This window comes from Cardiocondyla obscurior, linkage group LG15 (assembly GCF_019399895.1).
Source record: "Cardiocondyla obscurior isolate alpha-2009 linkage group LG15, Cobs3.1, whole genome shotgun sequence".
Taxonomy (NCBI): Eukaryota; Metazoa; Arthropoda; class Insecta; order Hymenoptera; family Formicidae; genus Cardiocondyla; species Cardiocondyla obscurior.
The window spans coordinates 3,761,930-3,785,331 of record NC_091878.1 but is presented as its reverse complement, the minus strand read 5'-3'; the positions used below and the strand labels follow the sequence as shown (position 1 = coordinate 3,785,331).

Sequence of the window (23,402 nt, the reverse complement as noted above, 5' to 3'; positions counted from 1 at the left end):
ACATATCAATAAAAAAAAGAGGTCTTTTTGCGCGTAACGCGGATAATCCCGTTGAACCGACCTTGTTAACACGCCGGAGTGTATTACGCTTCACGATTATACTAATTGCGCTTCTGTCGGCAGTGAATTTTTGCAAAAATTCGCATGCTCTTTCCCTCATAAAAATGCAAATACGCGAATTAAAATAAATACCTGCGAGGAAACAAAATAACAATTTCTACGAAGCTACGCCTGCCTCGAGTTTTGTTGTCCGTCGCGACATAAAAACAACTTCGACGCTAGTTCCTTTTTTAATTAACGTTGGAATTATGTTACTTACGCAGCAAAAGTGTAATTATTAATTTTTGTTTACCAAAGGACATAGGTAAAAAATCGAATTTTATAAAAAGTATTATTCGCGCTGGTCAAATTTATAAATAGACATGTGTGTTATAGGAACGTAGACAATAGCGTGATATTGCAGTTCAAACGGGATGTTCTCGTTTTTCGTTGATTCGAGTCAGAACAAAATTTATTAAATTTGAATTTAATTAAAAATTGTACAGAACAGTTCATATGAAAGCCATTAAGTACGTATCGATAGGATTTTCAGACATGCAAAATACTTTCGGGCTTCCTTTTGACCATCGTGTTTTTCGTTCGCGTACAATTTAAAAACAACCGACCGTGATTGAGACGAGTTTACAACGAAAGTTATCACAAAGAAATAAAATGAGAAACGTATTAATATTTTTGTCTCGTTATTATCTTTAATCACGCGTCGTATATCACTTTCGTATTTTTCATTATTTTTGCATTAAATCCTCGTCTATACCGAAAGAACATAAACACTTTCATTAAACTCCGCAGCTCATTAATCATGGAGACAAGATCGTTCGCAGTTTTCTCTTCTTAAACAATGCTAATTACAATACTGATATATATATCATTGTTTTTTCATATCGAACTATTGCTCAAGTACGATACGCCATCGACTAAACGAGCGTTGAGCAAAAACGAGACACGTTGGGGCAAGAAAGTCGATCTGTTCGACCGTACATCTGTTAAAGCGCGTTCTTAAAATTTTTCAAAATTGTAAACGTTTCAAATTTGCAGAAAAGTGTTTAATATGCAAATCACTGTTTTATATTCTATATCCAGAATACTGAGATCTCATGGTCACTATGCGCATGCAAATCAGGAGAGAGCTTTTCGCAGTTGGAAGCTTGTCGAGGTCGCATCGAGCTTTCCCGCTACTATTCATAATGATATACGAGCGATTTAAAAAATCACCAGTCCGCGGAAAAATTCACGTGGAAGAGAGAATAGTTGCTGCGAGGGGGCGGGGGAGAGGGGAGAAGAAGAAAAAAAATTACGGAGTAAAAGATACGTCACCGACACTGACAAATGATTTCCGTCAAACTTCTGAATTTATATGGAGAGAACATGAGTGCGCGAATGCGCGATTACAACGCCGGGAAACGGCGATTTAATTGAGATTTAAACAAAAGCAAAAAAAAATACCGTTCGATGTAATATTTTTTATGAAGCGAACCTTTCACCGATCAACTTCTTTCTTTTTCGTCTATTCCCCGGGATCTATCAAACACGTTCGATTTTTCTATTTTTCAGAAAAGCGACGGCGGATAAAGGATATCAGATACCAACAAGGGGGTATATGATTCAGGGCCGCTATGCATACAAGCTTCATAACCGACGAATTGTTATCAAACGATCGACTTTCTTTTTTTTTTTTATTACAAAGTTTCATAGTTCTGAATTAATATAAAATGTATTATATTCTATTTGCTCCATTATTAAAAGCAGTTTGTAAATTTTTAACGCTAGAAAGCAAAGCGCGAGCAAATATTTTAAATATGAGCCGCTTAAAATTACATTTATCGTTATTTATATAAAATTAAATGCAATTCAGAAACTTTCATATAGATTTGCAACGCTAATGATCACAAGTTCCAAAATCTCAAACATTTATGCAGATTGTTCTTCAACATTTATGTTGGAAGTATCGAGCCAAAAAGATAACTCTGTTAGAATTGTGTTAGGGTAAAGTTTAAGATGACGAGTTTAGAAATTATCAAAGAAGAATGCAAATGAATGCTGCGTACATAATTTAATTCGGCACATAATGAATACGAAGGAATCGCACGGAAAATTCCACCTGCGAGAAACTTTCCAACAGTAGGAGGAATACGAAAGAGAGTAAGGTGTTTTTTTTTTTTCTTTTAAAGTTTGTTTAATAGTTCATTTTTTATTGTACTTGCGAGATTCAAAGGGTATTCTACTTTAAATTACAGCTACTTTTGTTAAATTTAAACAAATGCTCATGTAAATAATTGTCTTATACAACATTTTGACGTGTAATTTATTACTCGGTGAACGCAACGATTCGTCTGAAAAATCATTGTGCGTTATAGACGCAATCAAAAAGAAAAAAGAAAAAAAAAAATGTAAACGCATTGCCCACCCACTCTATCGCCCGGTGAACTTTTATGGTCGAGAAAATGGCCGGTCCGCGGGGGAAAATGGGATGCAATCAACCGTCTTATCATTTATATAGTGAGAACAATTTCACACACTATTGCGCCTCAAGAACGGTGCTCAAGAATTGTTATCGTTTGAATACGAGAAGACGTTCTTCGTTGTAAAATAGAAGTGTGGCCGGCGAAAAAAATTATGAACGATAACCGAGGCAGAAGGCGCAGTACGTCGCGGCAGATAAAATGCATGCGAAACCAGATTATTCCGTTTCGTGACGGTGTTCCGGCGAAAAAATATTTCTGCAAAAAGAATTAATCTCTAAATGCATCGCTTTTATCTCGGCGGCAAGATAGACGTGAAGTTTTGTAACGCCAGAAGCACGTCAGATTATATCCGGCTTTGTTTCACACGTAAAAATAAACTTCCGGAAAGATAGATGGGTCGCTCCCTTTCGTAAATTTGGACAAAGAAATGAATTGTAGTTCCCCGGTGGTTATATGCAAATGAAATAAATGAAAAAAAAAGGAAAAAAAAGTTATATGGTCAACGGGAACGTCCGATAATTCAGAACTGTAAGCTTTGAACAATAAATTTGTTGTAAAACTTCTGCGGCTAAACTTTAATTACCGTTTGATGGCACAGATAACAAATAGCTAATAATAATAAAATCACAAAATAATTTTAAATCTAAATTTTGACATATTATACACAAATTAGATCGGATAAATTAGACTGGGAACCAAATCCGGACGAGTCTACGTTATCAAATCGCATTTAATTATTGCGCTTTCTGGCTAGTTTGCGGTTCATAAACCAGCGGCAAGCAGATTCCCGCTTGTATATCAATAACTGATGCACTATTATCCTAATTTCAAGCCGCAAGATTTCACTCGGCGTTTGGAAATTTACGCTCGGAGGCTAAATCTAATCCCGGCGATAACGATGAGAAATATAGCGCGCGCTTCTGTAAATTAAACGCGTCAAGGCTATTAAATATCGTAGTTTTTTTTTTTATCAAATGAAAATTCCAACGCCGGGTGATTTCGAGTCGCTTAATTCGAATCGATGAGAATATCAACGTTTCATCGGATTTATGCAGTCCTGATTGCGGTGAGCTACCGTGACTGGCGCTCGTAAATCTGGAAGTGGAATACGTTACTGCTGTAAACTGGGCTACACTTGCATACTATCTCGCGTTTCACATAGTACCCCCCGATACTCCTCCGGTCGTTCTCTATGAATGGTCCTCGCGATGTTAACGGTCTGATCGCCGCGTATGTCACCCCGAGGTGCGCGGTTTGCATCGCGGTTTGCGCCACGGTTTCTCACAGCCGACCGGAGTTAAAAGCCCTTCCCATACAATCCACTATCACAATATTCTAACGAGGTAACGATCGCGTCGCCTTCCGCCAACTGAAAGGAACTTCTTCCCTCCTGTCGCAAGTGGAAACGTTGCATTCTAAATTTGAATTTTCCAGGCCGTAAATCGAGGTCGCAAATAAGTCTTTCGCACATCAGATTCTCTCGGCTAACGGTATGTATGTATGTATGAAGGTGTTCAATTAAATTTGGCATAAACTGAGACGGCGGATCTAATTCATTTTGTAACTTTAATGCCGCTATTTGCGTTGTAAGGAGCGTGTAGTAAATGAAAAAATGCTAATGTAATAACAACGGTATCAATACTTTTATGCTCAAATGAACGCGTTTTATAAAACGAGGAAACTCCGCGGATCTTGAGCACGTTTATGCCCTTTCATCCCCTTTTGCCCTACGTTGCTCTTATCGCGAAACGTAAGACGGTATTGTTCGTATAGAAGTCTGACGCGCGACGTGCACCTATCGCAGTAAGCAAAGATAAGTAGAACGACGTCTTCTGTTGATTAAGGGAAGAATAAGGCCGCTCAGCGCACAATGCCGGAGCGCTGCTGATAAAATGCGCTTTCTCGCTTGATTAAATGCTAAAGTAGCGTCACCGCAGCCGAAAACACAAACGAGCATCCGCGCCACGTAAATTATTCATCGTCGTTTCAAGCAAGATTGCGACCGTTAACCTGCTCGTTCCGGGGCTTTTACGCCGCCCGTCTAACCGTAAGAGTTTAACGGAAACAGTAATTTAGAGGAAGAAACAAATAATTTTTACTTCGCGAGGAAAAGCTAATTAGACGTGTCGTCAAGCGCAATGAATACTTACTAAGCCGCTACAAAATAAATGCTTTAAAGTTTGCAAAATTATATACTATATACATTTTTTTTTTATTTTGTTTGAGAAGGATGTGAGAGATTTGTATAGACTTTACAAATGCAAAATCGCTTTTTCTCCGTTTTTATCCACGGTTAATCCGACTTGCGCATAAAGCGTATGAGATAAAGAAATATTATCTATCATAACTCGTGCGTTTCTTTCGCCGGGGATTTCACTCGTCTTTACGGTGATACAGACAGCTATTATATATACATATATACTATAGATATAATATTACGTCTTCACAAATGCGAATTCTACATAGTGAGTGCTCATCATCTGGAAAATGTGGTCATCAGATACAGACGCGGGAACAATCCTTTGCCGTAAACTCAATTTCTAAGTTAGATGAGACTATAAATATGAGAGCGGAAAAAATGTAAATGGTTAATAAGAGTCATTATCTCTCGCTCACTTCCGAGATATTTTTCTTTCCACGACCGTTTTAATTTGAGGCATTGAATTTTTATTTTGCTTTTGTATTAAAATTTCCGTTCGCCGGAAGTTCCCCTCGAGCCCGCGATAAGCTCCAATTATCTATTTACGTTCGTGATTTCAAAAATGCGCATCTTAAAATTGCAAACAAACCGAGTTTGCAAGCGAATTCTCTTTAGGTTAACTCCGTGTTCCATTTATAGCCGAGAGGAAAGCATCCCTATGCGAAAGATAACGAAAATCTTGATTGATCCTGAATTTTTAATTTTTACCGTCGGTGTTTGCAGATACTCGCCTGTTTGCATCGCGGATATTGGTATATATTATGCAAACTAGCTCTTATAATGGCTACTCGCTACAGTATTTTTCTAGATTTACGAACAAATGATAGTAGTTTTCGTCCTACCGACGCAACATTCCGCTGGAAATTCGTTCAAATTCCTCTAAAATATAATTATTCGAGTACATGAATGAATTGTTATGCAAAATGAAAATTATATCAATTTTTCGTCGATTTTAATAGAACATTTTAATGTCATGAAGTGACAAAATGTAAAGTATTTTAATAAAAATAATATAATTATTGAAGCAAATATTCTGTTCTTGATAAAGGGCGCTGCGAAAAATTCGCCGAATAATTATTTTATAGATATAAATAACAATCTAATTACGATGAAACCTAGCGATAGTATTTGATGCCTAATATATCTCAAAATCTCAATTCGAAATGCTATATCCGTAATAGACGAGTCCAATTTAGAGAGATTCCTTATTGGTGATATGGATAACTCAATCTCTATGCCATTTGGTGTTGGGCTTAAAATCTGCATAGCTAATAGGTTCGTTCTAACAGAAATGAAAATCAAATTGTTCTATCTCCTAACATTGTTTATGGGCCTAAAAAATATAAAACAACAAAGAAAATACAACTCGAAAACTAGAAATAACGAAAAAATCTGTGCGTTTAATTTAATTAAAACACCTTTTCCTATATTAATAACAACCAGCTCGGACTAAAAAGACTGTTGCTTCATTTAAGAACATATTACTTTAATAATAAAAAAAAATAAAATAAAAAAACCCCCAAAACCCGAAAAATTAACACTGATTTTCACAAGTGATACCGAAATTGTCATGTCTCTTTACGTGGAAAACCGCGGTGAAATCGCGAGTTTAACTTCAATTAAGTTCAAAAGTTCAAAACGATAAATTATACAGAGGCGTCGTTGAGAACTTAAATTGCTCGATCTCCAATCTGCCGGTGAAAATCTCGAGAAATCCTAACTGAAAGGACGAACAGTAGCGGTGGCGTTCTACTCGGAACTTGCATGGTTTTATCGAGATAGTTATTATTTCGTTTGGAGGATGCGAGATAAAGGTTTCGTTTGAAACATTACGAGAAAAAGAATGTTCATTACGAACCTACATATGAAAACAAAGACTCACGTAAACGCATAACCGTAAGTCGGAACAAATCAGATTTGCAAGGTAGAAAAGACTACATTTTTCGAATGAAAGACGAATTTTTCCACTGAGGTCTTTAAATAGCTTACTTTTTAAAATATAAATCACTATAATATATATTATATCAAAACTAATAAATAATAAATAATATTTTTACATACTAATAAGAAAAATTAAATGTTATCAATACCGCAAATTGTTTTTTTACAATCTTTTTTTTTAATTGTTCAAATTTTTCGGTTTCATTCGCAGTACATGGTCCTACTCCGCAAAAGTTGGTCTTATAGTTTTAATAAATACTTTGAAAGACTTTCTCAAGATCAATACATCCTTGAAGAAAATCCCCGCTGGCGATTCCGCTTCTCTCGAAAATATGTATTCTTTACGCTTCGACTGTAAGAAATTCGTCTTGCCGCACTCACTAACAAGATAAGATAGATATCTAACATAAGTTGCAGAGGAAATGTAAGTAGGCGTGGAAGAAAATCTCGGAAACGGAGAAGATTAACGGAACAAATACCTTCTTTAACAGTCAAATAACTTCACGCCGATATAAAATATCTGATTTAATAATCTCGATCTAAATCGATGAGTTTTAAATGAAAAAAATATTTATCTCAAAATAATCTAATAATTCTCTCAAAAACATTTCTTTCTCGTAAAAGAAGTTTATATTATCCGCAAGTCTCGTTGTTTCCGCTTACAAATTGCATTTGCAAACTGGCCTCGATGGTTGCAATGGAAAGAACACGTCGTTTTAATTCGTCGTAAAAACACCATTATCCAAATTACGAGTCTGCGACGTGCAAAGGTGACACAAACTCGAGCAAGAAGACGATAAAGAGTGAGATAATTTCGGAGCCGACTTTCTTAATTTTTAGGACAGATGTTAATTAAATAAAGTGTACGTTAAACTTCTTATCAAACAAACTAATTTCCTTATAAAAATTCACCAACTGCAAGTTTACATCTAAGCGAGGAACCTAATTTTTCCTCATGTTCTTTATCACGATAGAAAGTACGTTTCTGAAAAATATCATTTCTCAAACATAAAGATAAATCATTTTTATCTCCGTGTCATTGATTGAGTTACGCAATTTAAATCTCTCGCTCTTATTCTTTCTCTCGCGATAGTTCTCATCTGCGAAAACCATTAATCATTAATTCAGTGATCATGAGAGCCACATTATAATACAAATCCTTCGAACTCCCACACTAATCGCCGATTGGTTTCCCAGACCAATTTCATTTCCGTATTCCTAGTCACGACTTGTGTCACGACAAATTTAACCAACTAGCTGGAAAAAATTTACTGCATTCGCAAAATTGCCTCGTAGAAATTTATAATGCGAACACAACGATCCATAGTCTTCCAGCAATAATCTAGAATTTTATAAAAGCCCCAAAGCGTCGTTTATACGTATGATAAAAATTAATTTATCTCGAGTCAATTTTTCATTTAAATTAATTTCCTTTTGCGTCACCTGACTTGTTTATTAAGATTAATTTAAATCGCTAAAAAAAGGCTTATCAAATTATGCGTAAGACCCTTCAATCATCGAGTTATCAAATGAGCGGTGGCAATCGCCAGTACGACGGTGCGTTACGAAATAAACGGCGGTTGTTTCGCCGACTGACGTCACGCAAAGCCCATTTCTCGAGCTGTTTGTATGACCGGTAATCTTTCGTACTATAATCCCATTATCTCACAAAGGATGGAGATAGCAGGGCACGGCACTTATTTAGAGAAAATGGGATGGGTAAGAAATCAACGAGAAAAAAATTGAGGTTTGTCGAGATGCAATCACTCGGAACAAATATATCTCCATCCCTATCCGATCTACATTCTATCTACAATAATGAATTCCCCTTTGCTAAGCTAATAAAAAAAAAGGTTATAATTTTTTTTTGTGAGAGCTTTTGATATTTAAATTTAAAAAATTATAAATTGTACGGTATACAAAGTTTATTCATACTTCTTATTTTCTACGGGTAACTATACGTAATTTTATTATAATGATTATTAATAGATAAATACGTGACGTTTTTTCTAGTCCTATAATATAAAAACGACGTGAATAGATATTACACGGAAATTGCATGAATCAGAAAATGGAATGTGTACTTTCGCCTTCGTTGAAAAAAAAAAAAACTGCAAGACATATTCTGTGTTTACTCTGCGTATGACCTATATCTCTCTATTTTACGATTTATTAAGAAATAACTTCCTTCCACGGCGCCGAGACACTTGATTTTCCGCTCGGTAAACACTCGGCCTGGCACCGCTTGGACTCCACTTAAAAAGAGTTTATATTGCGGGAAAACACTTCACAAATACTGCGCGTTAACGAGATAAAAAGGCTGTTAAAACGAAAGAAAAAAAAAGAAAAAAAAAAAGAAAAGAACCTTAATCTCCTTGGCCATTAATTTCGCGCCAAGCAACTGCACGCACGGAGAAACGAGAAAGGGAGAGGCTAATCGAGCCATTAGACGACTACTTAATTTCTCGTCTTTATATTTAATACCCGCGCTCCAGTTTCGTTGCCGAATCCCCCGCATCGGATCGGACAGATCGGTTTTGCATTCGCCGAACGATCCGTCTCCTTTCTGGCGGGAGTTTACAACCGGAATCGACATCAATCAAGATCAGATCGACTCCTCTGTTTTCCCGCGACACGACAATCGATTACAAAAGAAAACTTATTTCAATTAAAAGTTACGATTCACTCCCTCCCCAAACTCTTTCCAAATTAGTTTATCTTACGAAAAGACTTTCTTTGCGCTTACACGGTGCATTATACCGACGGTGCTTTCAAGGTGTTCTTGAAACTCTCCAATTGAAATGCCCCAGCCAAGGATATTGGATAAAACTTCTCTCAATGTGTTTAAGTAAATGCAGGAACAAATAATAAACTGTTTTTTTCCCCCCACTCCCGGTTCTTTTGTGCCAGCCCCGGCTTAATTCAAACTTAATTTTCCACGACCGAAACTTGCGTTTTCTTCGGGGAGAAAACGGGTGCGGTGGGGAATCGCAAACTTTCGAGCGTGGTCCACTCCGCGTATCGCGAAAGCGCCCGAGGGCTACGCGCGGTCTCGCAAAGCTCGCGACGGATTCGCGACGAACAAGCATTCGGCGGACAGTGTTCGGCGGTTAAAATTAGCCGAGGAGTTCCTATAGTTGACTCAGAGCAACCGCGGCAGAGAGAGAGGCTACTCATATTTTTAGAGAGTTGGCAGTAACGAAAGCGACAGCTGACCATTTTACCGAACCGACGATAGGCCCTTTCCGCTTGACTCTTAAAGCGAATTCCCATCAGTCTTTACTTCCCTATCTGAATAATCGCGAAATGAATATCACAGTAAAGTTACCGGCTTCTTTAATTAGAGCACTTATTGTTAAGTTACTCGGCTTATCAACTAAAACGATGTGATTAGCGAATAATGATAAATAAAGAAATATGTTTCGTTTAATTCCTCTCAGCCGTTGCTCGAGGCTTCAATTTAAATCGACCGACTTGAAATTTTAGCGGGTGAATGGAGTTTTCCTGTACGTACATTTATTTTCCTGTCCGACCCAAATGGAATAGCGATTTCACGTAAATCCACGAAGGTTGTCCAAATATTGCCGCCACTTCTCGTGAACATAATAATATTAAATTATCGGCCCACATTTACGCTCGAATGAATGCTTTCAATAGTTAGTACCAATACTCTAGCTCAATAGTTGGAAACATTGATCTCAAAGAGTGAACGCGCATGTCGCTGATACAAAGTACACACTCTTTCTACATAGAAAGAATTTTCTATTGCCCGACGATAATAATATTACAAGAGAAACTCTGTACGTTTTCCACGCGCCAAACGTTTTATTTTCACTAAAGCTATAACTTACAATATCGTATAAAATTCAAAGTTGATATTAATATATTTAAAAAAAAATTATTTCTATTTTTGAAAAATATTTGTAAATTCTGAAGTGAAAATTTTAATCACTTCTTTTGTCCCAAAAAAAGATATTATTCTTTGTTAATTATTATACGAAAATTAAATAAATTTAAAATATATGTTGATAAAAATTTATATCTTTTCTAAATATCTTATTAGACGTTAATAAATATTTCCTCGTGTTTCCGTGTAATTTTAATTACAAATAAATTTCGTATCTGATCGTATCTGATATGTAATTTATACTTCAATCGTGATTGGCTGATATAACCGAGCAAATTATCAGGTCCATATCAGATTAATAATAAGCGAGATAATATCTTATCAAATTGTCCATCGACACGTCGACGCTCCTAATGAATCCGTGTATTTGACTTCAGTATGAATAGAGGGTGATTAGAACGTATTAATAAAAGCAGCCCTCAGTAGGACTGTCGCAATCTTAGGCTCCCTTGTGGCCCACCCGCCAATTTCGTAACAAACGACTTTCACAAAAGCAGTGATGATCAATTCGAAACGTATGGAGTTTCAATAATTTCTACACGTGTTTGCGATCAGCCTATGTTGACACATTTATTCAAGTGCAAAAGCATATAACACTTATTAAAACAAACCCTAGACGCTCGTCGGAATGTCTCGTTAAAACGTTCGGTGAAATTTGAATCTCATATTTTATATTTGTAGAATAATAATTGTAACAGAAAAAAAAAAAATTAAATTAATATTGAGAAATATGAATTTACCGAAAGATATCCAAAAAAGTGTATTTGGAAAGGTAATGACGTGTGTACGTTTTTGAAAAATGACTATCCTCCGACTGTCTCCGAAACAGGTCATTCGTAAGAACAATCAGACGCGGTAAGTGTAAAACGCGAAAATAATGTCGCTGGTTGCGATAGAGATGTCTGGTTTGTAATTATAACAAATGATGAATTGATTTAACGCGTAGGTGGGGCTAGCATTGAGAAAATAGTGCTTCCACGTAAGAATATTCATCCATCATTTACCGGTTGATTAAAATCGCGGGAAAATAATTAAAAATAAAAATAGAGCGCACATTCCAGGAGAATTCAAGTAAAATCCACGCGGATTAGGAACTTGATTTAACGCGGTGCTTCGTAAGGCAGTTCGAGAAGAAATAAAGTAATAATTTTTTTTTTTTTTCTAAATGGTCTTAAAAAATCACCCGGCTAGCAAATTATATCGAGTGTAATTAGCGTCCGGTTGCCTCTCGTGTGACTAATCGAGGATTAACGACCATGCAAATGGTTGAAGTAAATCTACGTGGGTGCGTTAATCTTATCACCCTCACAATAAATCTTTTCCATCATTTTACTGTATCTCATCGCGCCAGAAAAAAAAAAAAAATTTATAATCTATAATGTATAATATATACAGACACTGTCACGTTGATTTGTTATACGGTATAAAACTACAAAAAGCATTTTTTTTAATTTCGCTACATTCGCGTCGTTGGTTGAAATTATTCTTTACTTTCAGGGAAAAATATACTTTTGAGTTCAACTATAATTTTCTGATATTTTTAACGAATGAGCGCAGTTTACTCAACGATTATGGCTGTGGAAACAGTCGAATCAACTTTAGTTATGGTTTAAAAAATGTCACTGGGTTACAGCCGATGTTAAATTTTTCTCTCAACGTGGAGAAGCCTCTCTGTTCGTCCCGAGTAACGAGGCGGGGAAACGCGATCCCATTTCAGAGACGATCGCGGCCTCGACGGCAAGATTGATGCCGTTTCGGTGCAGCCTCGCAGCGAACGGGAGTCACGTAATTATGCAAATACGCGAAGCAGAATAGGATTCCGGGCGGAAACACTGCGTTTTCTTCCGTAATGTCCGCAGCGGTAACGTCGGTACCAACTGCTTCGTTCACGCTTCAACGTTATTACCTACAACTGACACTAATCCCATCTCATTTCCTGACCGCTCCACTTTGCGGGGCAACGAAACTGAGCGTAACACCGGCGCAACCCACTTGATAAATAAAAGTTCTCGCGCGACGAGTATACGCGCCAATTTTTAACGAGCCCCCTGACATTTCGGCTCGCCACTTTGCTCCCGATTGAAATAAAATGGACGGAAAGCAAGAGTAATACGTTACGCTACGCGGTGAAAGAACAGGAGGAATATATTGCCGGTCGTTGTTCTCCCGAGCGTATTTTCTCGGCCGAAAAATCGCGATTGCCAGTCGCGACCATGGAGTTCGTGCTTAACGAGGCGAAAGAGAAAAAGAAGGATACGTTACCGCAATAATAAAGCCCCGAATTAATCTGCGACACGCCCGAAACAAAAATGCATCTCTCGTGAGCCGCAAATTGCGGCGGGATATGTTTCGCGTTAACTTACGCTCCCTGTAAATCAGCCTTGAAATGAATTCAGGACGCGGGTATCTTAGCATCTCTCGCAGCTTTATCCATTGCTCGCCCGGGAAAAATTAATTTAAAGACAAGTATTTCAATACAATTGTACACACCGATGATATTTTTAGAGCTCGGCTGTATCGGGAGAAAATTAAATTTATTTAATTTAATTTTATTTAATTATCACGTGTGATACACGAAGCGTTTGCACAATCAAGCTAACAGCTTTTAAATTTTATTACCCTTTTCAAAAATAAATACCGTCTCAAAGGGAAATTTCGTTACCATTTGAACGATTACCTTTGGTTATGCAACGCGACTTTACTTCCGGCCGAGTAATTTTATTTCGGAATAAAGACGGAAGGACAAATCTGCGGAGCATTCTAACTTTCTAAAAATACGAGAATGTACAAATTGCCGTTAGAAAATTACATCGAATGCTGCGGTTCGAAGAGAGAAGCGAAAAGATGTAATCTAAAAGTTTCCTCATACAGAAATATCATTTTGGTTCTTGCCATACATATGTTATGTACTGTACGTATGTATAAATCGTTCTTCCAATATCATTACATAAAGGATGTTTCGTTCGAAGAAGAGTGATTTCACGAAAGGGCAAAATGTCACTTCTGATAGTACTGCAGCAAAAAAAAAAAAAAAGAAAAAAGAAACAAATCAAAATAAAAAAATTCTAGGACAAAACGCGACCCGAAAAGTTATTTAAATGAGCTTGTCTTGTCAAAGACAAGTTAGACCAAGTACGAGATTTTTTCTTATAAAGAGGAAAACACATATTGTGCTGTTTGTGCCCAGCTTACGACAATGTCTTGAAATGAGAGAAAGGGACTTGGCAATACCTTACACTAAAAATGCGGTAGTGTTAGCCCGAAGGGACAAATGTCGGAGATTAAGATAGTCGTTGAACATATCGTTGTTACTTCCTTCTCGTAAATGTGCACGAGAAATAGAAAAAAAAAAAAAAATAACGTACAAATAAAAATTTATATAACTAAATTGTAACTACTATAATATTTAATTTTACTTATTTTATTTAATTTTTGTTATACGCAATTAAATTCAATTATTACATATTAATAATATTAAATTAAAAAGAATATTACGCACGGAGAATGAAAATAATACGGTATATATTTATTTTTAATCGTCACGTTTAAGTCTTAGCGTGCACGGTAAAAAAACATTTTGCATTTGCGTTAAGATTTTTCTCCGCGGAAAGTTTAACGTTAAAGTTTTAACGCAGTTGTGTGGTAATTTTGCGTTAATTACTCGTAATTTTTTTGTCTTCCTTTTTAACGTGGGTCTTACGTTAAATTAACACAAAAATTCGTGTGGATAAGTTGGGACGTGTGAAACGCGTTTAAATTTAGCACAAAATTTTTTTTTTTACTGTGTAAACGGTAGCATGCGCGATGATGTTCCGTGCGAAGTGCGAATTACACGCGTTTCTGTTTGGATGCGCGCAAATATCGCTATTACGCAACGTTATCAGAGAGGTGGCCAGCCATCTCGGCGTTCCTAGACGTCGACACGTGCCAAAACCGAAAGGCAGATGAGGATAGCCCGATTTCCCGACGACGCACGACGGCGAGAAAGATGCCGACTTTGCAAGATCGCTTCTTTTTTTTTTTTTTTTTTCCCCCTCGCACGTCTAATGTGCGTACGCGCGGCGAGAAACGTTTAAAAATAAGTTGATCTACGAGAATCTCGTCGGCCACCCGGCGAGAGCGGATCAGTCCGACCAAATTGGTTTTTATCTTTAAGTGACACACGAACAGCGCCCCAAGTAATTTACAACCAGGCTGTTTGTTTGGATCCTGAATTCCAAAGTCGGCGTGATCCGAACGTCAAATACCCGGATTACAGACAATATCCGCGAGATTGATCATCGAATTCTGTCCAAACGTCAAAAAAATATTTATTCTTGCGAACGGAGAGGCCCTGCCTTTGTGATAATTTGCAACCGTATAAGGAGTCAATTAAAAGTTTCTCAATATTCCCATTTAAATTAATTAAAAAATTATTTGAATAATGATTAATCAAAGCGATGTGAAAAATACTGGCTTAACACATAAAAACAACGCGAAAGTACATGCCTGTGAGTGCTATCTTTATATAAAATCAATTAATTAATTAGCTCGCTTAAAATTTTCGCTTAGGTTTCGCCGTCCTTACAGAGGTTTCTGTTAACCCGTTCCTTTCGCAAACGGACGTTGTTGCAAATTGAAACGGGGCTTGATCGGAAGGACGGAGAAGCGTAACCGTGCGCGATTCGGTGGTGCAGAAATCGAGTACGTAGGGTGGACCGCAATTGCCGATATGCAGCTGCGTCGCATGCAGGACTGCATCGAGCGGACGTGCCCGTCGCCGACGAGATCAATCGCTCCGACAATGGGACCGGTACCGTGCGCTAGGTGCGCCTTGACGCCCTTGCGTGCACGTGTACACCTGCGGCGCGTACACGGGCGTAAATGCACGCGTCGCGAACCGCATAATCGCACTCCCGTCGAATCCGTCACGATCGTTGAAAATGAGATTCGCGTCTTGCAATTTTATCCCCGTGATTACGCGTAAAACGCGCGTCTAACAAATTACCGCGGGACACGTGTTCGAAGCGAGCGTTTAATTACGCGTTTAACGTCATTAACCCAAGCCGTGTGACCACGTTACGATCGCCGAGCTCAGAAAAAGAAGTAATCGGCTCGTATTTGTAAGCGGCTTTTGTCTACTATCTACGATCTATATGTATACAATATCCGCGGACTTGCCGAACGGTTCAAACGTCCACGAAAATAACGAATATAATTACGAAAATAATTAAAAAAAAAAGCACGGGAGAGAGGGAACGAGAAAGAAAAATAAATTACTTTGCGTAAGCGCGGTGTAATCGACGAGGCAATTTATTTCGGCCGTTCGATAATGCTCAATACTTACGTTTAACCTTTTCCAACCGGGACCGAAGATAATTACGAGAAAATCGCGAAGTTTTCGTAATCGCGTTTTAATCGACGTCGAATTTACGTGGGCTATTCAGTTGATACGGAGACGCACCTTTTGATAGCAGGTTAAGGGCTCGGGCGAGATGCAGCGAGGGCTCTCTCAATAATTGGAACACTAAGGCGCGAGCTAGCTAGGTCGGGGATTTCGATATACACTGAACGCGAGGAAGCTTTAACGATATTCCTTGTCGATTTTCTATAACGCGCGCTGTCTACGTGGCTCGATAAACACGGGGCATGTCTGTTTGCAAACAAGTCCGGTATGTGCGAAAATTCACGTGTAAACGTTGCGGCGAGCGATTAATAATCGAGCAACTACATGGTTTGCCCGCCTTTATCCCCGGCGGTAATAATAAACTCGCACTCGCTAAAATAGAACTTAAAATGATAGAAAACGGACAACGTTGAGAAAGATAGTAAAAGTAATATGGAAAATAATGTTAATAATATATATTTCCGGAAATGTTTTTACATCACGAGCGATCGCCGCTCGTGATTTCGCTATTCATATTATTAGACAAACTCATTGTTCTAACAACAGCTTAAATAAATCTCTCTGTTAATTTGTGAAAAAGGAAGGTTCGTGAAGACGCAATTGCTTTTTAAAACATCTAACTATGTTTCCTTCTTTTCAGCTCGCAGATTACTGTCATTGAAGTCGCTACCACGAAGGTTTCGGATGGCAAAGCGGCTCGCGGTTCGCCGTAAAACAGCGATACATCGTAAAAGCATCTACGCGGAGCTTTCCGTGCGGAAAACGACAAAGCCGATCCGATTCTCTCCGCGGAACACGATTGGGAATAAAGTACAAGACAAAATAAATCGAGCGGGGAGGAGTGACGTTATGGTACCTTGGCTCGCTTTCCGATTCTCCAAAAAACAACGCGAGCACGAGTCGTCGACATTTGTTAACAAACGCGAGGGTTCGTTACTTCTTTTTGTTCATCGAAACAGCTTGCAGCCCTTCACGAAAGAAACTTTAGCGATCTCGAGCTTTCAGACGCGGATATCTTGACCGAAGCGAGCAAACTTTTTTCCTCCTACTTTCCTAACAGAAACGAAACCGATCGGAAAGAGAGAGAAAATCGGAAATCTAAGTAACAAAGTCTTCGCATATGTGTAGGAACAGAAATACATCTCGAGATTCAAGCAATCTATTCGAAAGGAATGGCATACGTTAGCGTATATCACATCCACGTCTTTTTAGCAAAACAAATTTTCAGAAGTCTGAAATATGTATTTGCTTTTAATTCTTAAATGTGCAAATATTTTCTGAAATAATTTTTAATCTATTATCGCTGACGTTACTAATAATATCCTTTATTGTTATCAATAAATATCGTTAAAAGTAATAATAAAAAACGATGATAGATAACCATTTAAAATTGCTTTTTTAAAAGTCTACATCTAACTAAATTTTCTCTTTCTCTCTCCCGCTTCGCAGATTGCTAGTCAAGTGATTGATAATAAAAAATCTGATCAATTTGCAGGTGAATTCGAAGAATGCGAAGACTCGACCAAAATTGAAGGAGCTTGCGAGGGTGAAGATGGTAACGTGAGACAAAATCGAAGGACGGTACAGAATCAGGACGCGATAGAAAATTGGTGAACGATGGAAATAAGCTCGACGACGACAACGGCGACGGTCGTTTCTACTTATTACGATGCTGGGGGATTCATGGGAAACTTGAGCAATCTCAGTAACAGTGCAGACGACAAGCCCTTCGGATGCATGCAGCAAGTTAATCCCGGACTGCCTGACTTTATTATTTACGGTATACTGGTCAACCTAATCGGTCTCTTTGGAATTTTCGGCAATACGATCTCGATGATTATTCTGTCGCGGCCGCAAATGAAATCGTCTATCAATTACCTACTAATTGGACTGGCCAGATGTGACACAGCACTGATCGTCATTGCGGTAAGTCCCTCTTAATTATTTTATTTCTTTATTTTATTATTATTTTTTAAAATACTTTTTTTTACGCCAAAAAAAAAAATAATCTAACATATGTTTCGATTTTAAAATTAGAAGACAAAAATGACCAAAGTGTAAAAGGCGTATTTTAAAAAGCCAAAAGAATTTATCTTCAAAGAACGAAAGTAATTAATAAGTGCAAAAAAAATTGTAATTTTTGAACGCTTTATTTCCTGGCACTTTAAAGAAATTGAAAATTACGTTAAAAAAACCGTGCTGATATTACGTTTAACCTCCGTGAATATTTTTATGAATTCGCCTTAATGCAAAGTTAAATTTTATTTTACACAGTAAAATTATTGCACGGGTATCGTAAAATGCTGCAGAATATTACACGTTTAATGTAAAAGAAACGGTCAAAGTTAACAGCCACTTGAGTGGGCCGGCCGAACTACTTTTCGCCCTTATTACGGAGAAATAATATAAAAGAGTTTTTCTTGTACCAAAATTAATGTTTTTCTTAAAAGCCTTTAAAGAACACTTTGTTAAATAAAAGACTTCACACGGGATTAATTTGTATCATTTGTATATCAGGCAGATTAACGTCCCACGTACTCGTCAAAATATTTTTTTAATTATTCATCCGAAAAATACCGCTGAAATCTTTTCGAGAGAAATAACAAGGCGAAAGTTTAAATATCATTTATTCGCCGTCGGGATGCAGTTACACGTAAAATCAAAATGGGGCTTCTTACGTTTTCGACGCAATGAATATTTCATATGTATACCCACAAAATTTATTTATGAAATTCAATTAAAAATAATACGCGTTCAGGCGTACTCGCTTCTTGAATATTTATATTTATTTGGCATGACTTAAAGACACCTCGATTTTTCTCTTCACGATTTCGTTTGCCGCGTGTGACGCGTTGCGACCAGCCGAACGGAAAATCAATGTTTAATTGGCACACATGACCAGAAACGATTTTCAATAGGATCGCGGAACGCCTCGTAATTGCCATCGGATGACCGAGCGTTTACCGTCGTCGCGTTCGGCCACTACCAATCAATCATGTGCACCAGATAAAATTAAAAAAAAAAAAAAGGAAAAACACCCACTGTCGCGTCGTTCCCGAACCCATTGAGAACAGTACATTTCGAAACGCTTATCGCGACGTCGTGTTACCGTTATCTTTTATTAAAAATGACTCTTAAAACAATCGGGCTTGCTCACGTTGAAAGCGATACGTTAAATATTTAATATAACACATTTAATCCTTTTTGTCAAATTTACGGGATATTTCCCGAGTTATGCCGGAAGCGCGATAAAAAAAAAGTAGCGGGACAGCGACGTGACGTTTATTTCAACGTTCATATAGTTACGAAATTATAAATAAAAAAATATGCCGTGAATAAAATTAGAAACGTACTGCAAAATATTCTTCATTTTGTTTTAATAGAAATTTCATTCAAGAATTATCTTCGAGCTCAATATTAAATATTAAAATATTTGCAGAATGATAAACATAGTAATATAAATTTCTTTATAACTTAAAAAAAATGAAAAAATTAAGCCAAAAGATATAATTAAGATATCGAACTCAAAATTAATTTGTTCGTTATCAAAGTTTATTATTAAGAAATTTAATTTCGTAAGTTTAATTATTATTCGGTTATTTTAAATAATTCTAACATTCTTTACACTAATTCCTTTTACCGACCAGTTAGTAAAAATACAAAAACTACAGTACCCGCCTTCGTTATACGAATTTGACAATTAATTAATCTCTGCCGCGCCATACGAAGTTATTAAGGACCCGAAAAGATTAATGACGCCTGATAACGTGTGTTAATTATCGAAATTCAATTTTCGTAAAACTCGCCACCGATCAGAATACCTTGTCGTAGAAATCAGTTGCAGACCTCTCGTTTTAATTTTACCTTTAATCCTATGTTTCACGCAGTCGTAAATTTTCAACATAGCTCAGCTTTTCATTAAAATAAATTCTCTTTAATATAGCCCAGTAGCACGCTTTCCGGGTTCATCTCGTATAATTTCAGCTATTTTTCTAAACATGTAATTTATATCTTTATCTGTGCCACAACATTTTTACCTCAATCTACGCGACTGAGCGAATTTTATATAAATCCGAAGCAAAACGTTAAAAAAGAGATCGTGCCACGATGAACGTTGAAGAAACAATCACGGAAAATTCTGTAATTTGCATTGTCAAATACGAAAAATTTCAATTTTAAAATTGTCTCCTAAAAAAATAGTATATCCCGTCTCTAGCTAAAGATAAATTAAATTACGATGTAGTTAACCATGATTAAATACACACGCGTATTTAAAAAGATATAGCCTACGTGCAAAAATTCAAAAAAAAAAATTTAATAAAGAAAACTAAATGAATTTCGTGATAAAAGTCTAAAATATTTCATATCGCGAGTAGAACCAATTTTCATTGGAAATCCTAATTTCTTGTAATAACAAAGGATACAACGAAAAGCGGGTATTGCAAATCGAGTTTTTATATAATGTAATTTTACGTCATCCTTGTAACCCTGTCAATATTAATTCGCGCCGGGAGAAAAGAATTACTGTCACCGCATGGCCTGCCAGAATGTCGCAGTATAATACGGATCACATGTCGAGCTTATGTAAATAAGTCACCACATATTACGCGGTTTCGCATTTTCGCGAATGCAGTCAAGACTAACGCAGTCACGGTAAACAAGATCTTCCGGTTTAAAAGAGACGGGATGAAGATCAGGATCCCGTCAACCCTCTCGAGGCGACATTACGCGAACCAACCCAGCTATTAATTAATTATTCGACGCCGAACTCTCCCGACTTCGTGTTCCGTCTTCCTAACAACCTATTTACGTATTCATTTACCAAACGTCACCGGCGCAAAAACACTAAATGAAAATAATTGCATCTTGCAATAAATAACAATCACATAAAAATGTGAGTTATATTATAAAAATTCTTCAGCGAAAAAAAATTTAATAAAAAAGAAAAGCAATTAGTTTTAATAAAGCTGGTATAAATGATATTTTTAATATTTCACAAATCAGTACTCAACTAACGGAACCGAGACGGATATTTACGTTCGAATTCGGTAGACATTTTTTATATCGGGACCGGACTCGAGGCAAGATAACACCCCGGGATAACACGTATATACCTAGTATACATTATTACATCCATAAATTATGCATTGCAGATACTAATCTACGGATTACCGGCGATCTACACGTACTCAGGCGCCCTGTTCCTGTACAAGTTCATCATCTACCCGAAAACTATCAAATACCTGTACCCGCTGGCTTGCATCGCGCAATTCGTGACGGTGTATCTGACGTTAACGGTGACTTTAGAAAGATACATCGCGGTCTGCCACCCGCTAAAAGCCAGATCGTTCTGCACTTACGGACGCGCTCAAGTTGCGGTGCTGGTCATAGTGATCGTCGCCTTCATTTACAATCTACCTAAGTGGGTAACCGATCTAACGTCGCTCGTGCTTTCTTTCAATTTGTAGCCTTCAAATATAAATGTAAAACCGTTCATTTAGATTCTGGGAAATCGAGGTGTACAGCGAGAAGCACTGGGAGTATAACATCACGATATACTGCGTCGACCCAACCGAATTAAGAAGTAATGTATATTACGTTACTCTCTACATTCACTGGATGTACTTCTTCGTCTACTACATGATTCCGTTCGTCGTATTGGTGATTTTTAACACGGCCATTTACCGACGGGTGAGTAACACAAGTTAAAGCTCAACGTTGTCAAATATCCGGAAAATATTCCGTACAATATGCGCGACGACTGAATTTTATGGAACAGTACTGTACCTCGTGAGAGAGAGAGAAAAAAAAGTAGGGAATTATTTTGCACGTGTCTAAATTTTATTTTCAATTTAATTCGCTCCGGATGTAAACTTGCACGGAGGCGTGACAAAAAGATGCATTGAAATTGTAATTATAAACTGGTAAAAACCATTAGGATAAAAAAAAACAGTCTATTATTTCATTGTGCAAGAACGTCGCCTGTGATTATCAAATTTGGAATTGGAAACGCGGCGAAAAAAAAAAAAACAAACGTTGACAAAACCCAAAATAAAACACGAGCCGGATTAAACGTGAAGTATTGAACAGCTTGTCAGCAGTATAGAGATAGAAGCGATAGAAGTAACGTTTCGAGGATGCCCCGCTCCCGTTTTATTAAAATTTCTTTTTAGAAAAATCGCAATAAGTCATGACAAAGAGGCGGACATTGGAGAAAGTGGTCAGGCTAATACCGCAGTAAGTTCTCGTAACGGCCGTGACATAAAAGCACGAATAATAAGCCCGGGCGGCGAAACCAATAAAGTTACTCCGAGTATATAAGTCTCTTTGATATACGTGCACATGCTTAGAATTCGCGGGCACGTATAAGGGCAGCGAAATTCACGGATGGCTGGCCTCACACGTGCCACTTGTACGGACCGCGACTGCAGCTGCAGACACAAGCAATATCATCCTTCTCCCGTTTCTTTTTCTTTGGTAAAATACGTGAAACATTTCGAACCGAAGGCATGCGTTAAATATCGCGAAGCAGTTTTCGCGATTTAATTTTATCGACGATAACGTAATACTATAGGACTTGCATCCTTGCAACTTTAAATTACTTTTGTAGAATAGAAATCAATTTATTTTATCTTATCTTTTTCTTTTTTTTTTTTTAATGACATGTACAATGTTATTTTCAAATAATGTCGGAGCATATAACGTCCGCGCGATAAGATTAAACCATGAGGGTCAAATTGGATTTCTCGCGCAACCGAGAGGGTTCTACAATTACAAAGCACCGATCGTCGAAAGACAACTATTTTCAGCTTTCTCTTATCGTGAAACTTTAGCGTCTGCAAACTTCGCTCTTAATTCCAGGATCAGGATGAGATTTCCAGCAACATATTCCGCGGGATAACTTCCGCGAGTGAAAGCGCGTTTCCGATGAGAATGCTCATGCGGCAAAGGAAGGAAGCCATTTAATCTCGTCTCGAAATTCTTACTTCCGAAGTTGCGGTCTCTCGGCGTTTCTCTTCTCGTTGAGAAACCGCGGCTGAGTGCGACAAGACGCGTACATAACGAACAACTTCGTCAATCGAAGGAAAGGGACAAACACGTGCAAAATAATCTCCATGAGCAGATTTTAATATACTATATTAATTAAATATAAAAACTACTTGCTCGCAATTTTTTTTTTTTTAATCTGGTATTTTTAAATTCACGATGCGTTAAATTACGTTTTTTTTTCTTTTCTTTTTACGTTCCCTCGGCAGTATATTCTAAAATAATTATCTGTAAGATCAAGACAGCTCACTAGTCGTCCACTCTACAAGTGACAGACGTGACTTAACACTTTGACAAAGAATAAGAGCCGAAATAAATGCTTACGTTCGCATCAGCTAAAGATATTCGTTACGACTTAAAGTATCTATTCCTACAGTTGTAATATTGTATATGCAAAAA

At 37.4% G+C, this 23,402-nt stretch overlaps 3 protein-coding genes across 10 annotated transcripts in view; 1 reads left to right on the top strand and 2 right to left on the bottom strand.

Moving 5' to 3' along the window:
- Positions 1-16,597, bottom strand: part of LOC139108708 (uncharacterized) — a 48,912-nt gene extending 32,315 nt beyond the window's left edge. The window contains exon 1 of one of the 2 annotated variants that reach the window (XM_070667216.1): positions 15,897-16,597. The gene's annotated coding sequence lies outside the window, so the exon portion shown is untranslated. The remainder of the gene's footprint in view (positions 1-15,896) is intronic. The other variant, XM_070667217.1, reaches the window with a different exon arrangement.
- The window catches only part of LOC139108705 (uncharacterized), a 94,606-nt gene that overhangs the window by 62,991 nt on the left and 8,213 nt on the right, over positions 1-23,402 (bottom strand). The gene's annotated exons all lie outside the window — the stretch shown is intronic.
- Fmrfar (FMRFamide Receptor) overlaps positions 1-23,402 on the top strand; it is a 38,294-nt gene that overhangs the window by 7,425 nt on the left and 7,467 nt on the right. For 3 of the 4 annotated variants that reach the window (XM_070667212.1, XM_070667214.1, XM_070667215.1), the window contains exons 2-4: positions 17,452-17,882; positions 21,110-21,378; positions 21,458-21,647. In XM_070667212.1, the coding sequence (XP_070523313.1) occupies positions 17,574-17,882; positions 21,110-21,378; positions 21,458-21,647 (768 nt within the window). In that variant the 5' untranslated portion in view covers positions 17,452-17,573. Of the gene's footprint in view, positions 1-16,689; positions 16,885-17,451; positions 17,883-21,109; positions 21,379-21,457; positions 21,648-23,402 lie in introns of those variants that run through there. The other variant, XM_070667213.1, reaches the window with a different exon arrangement.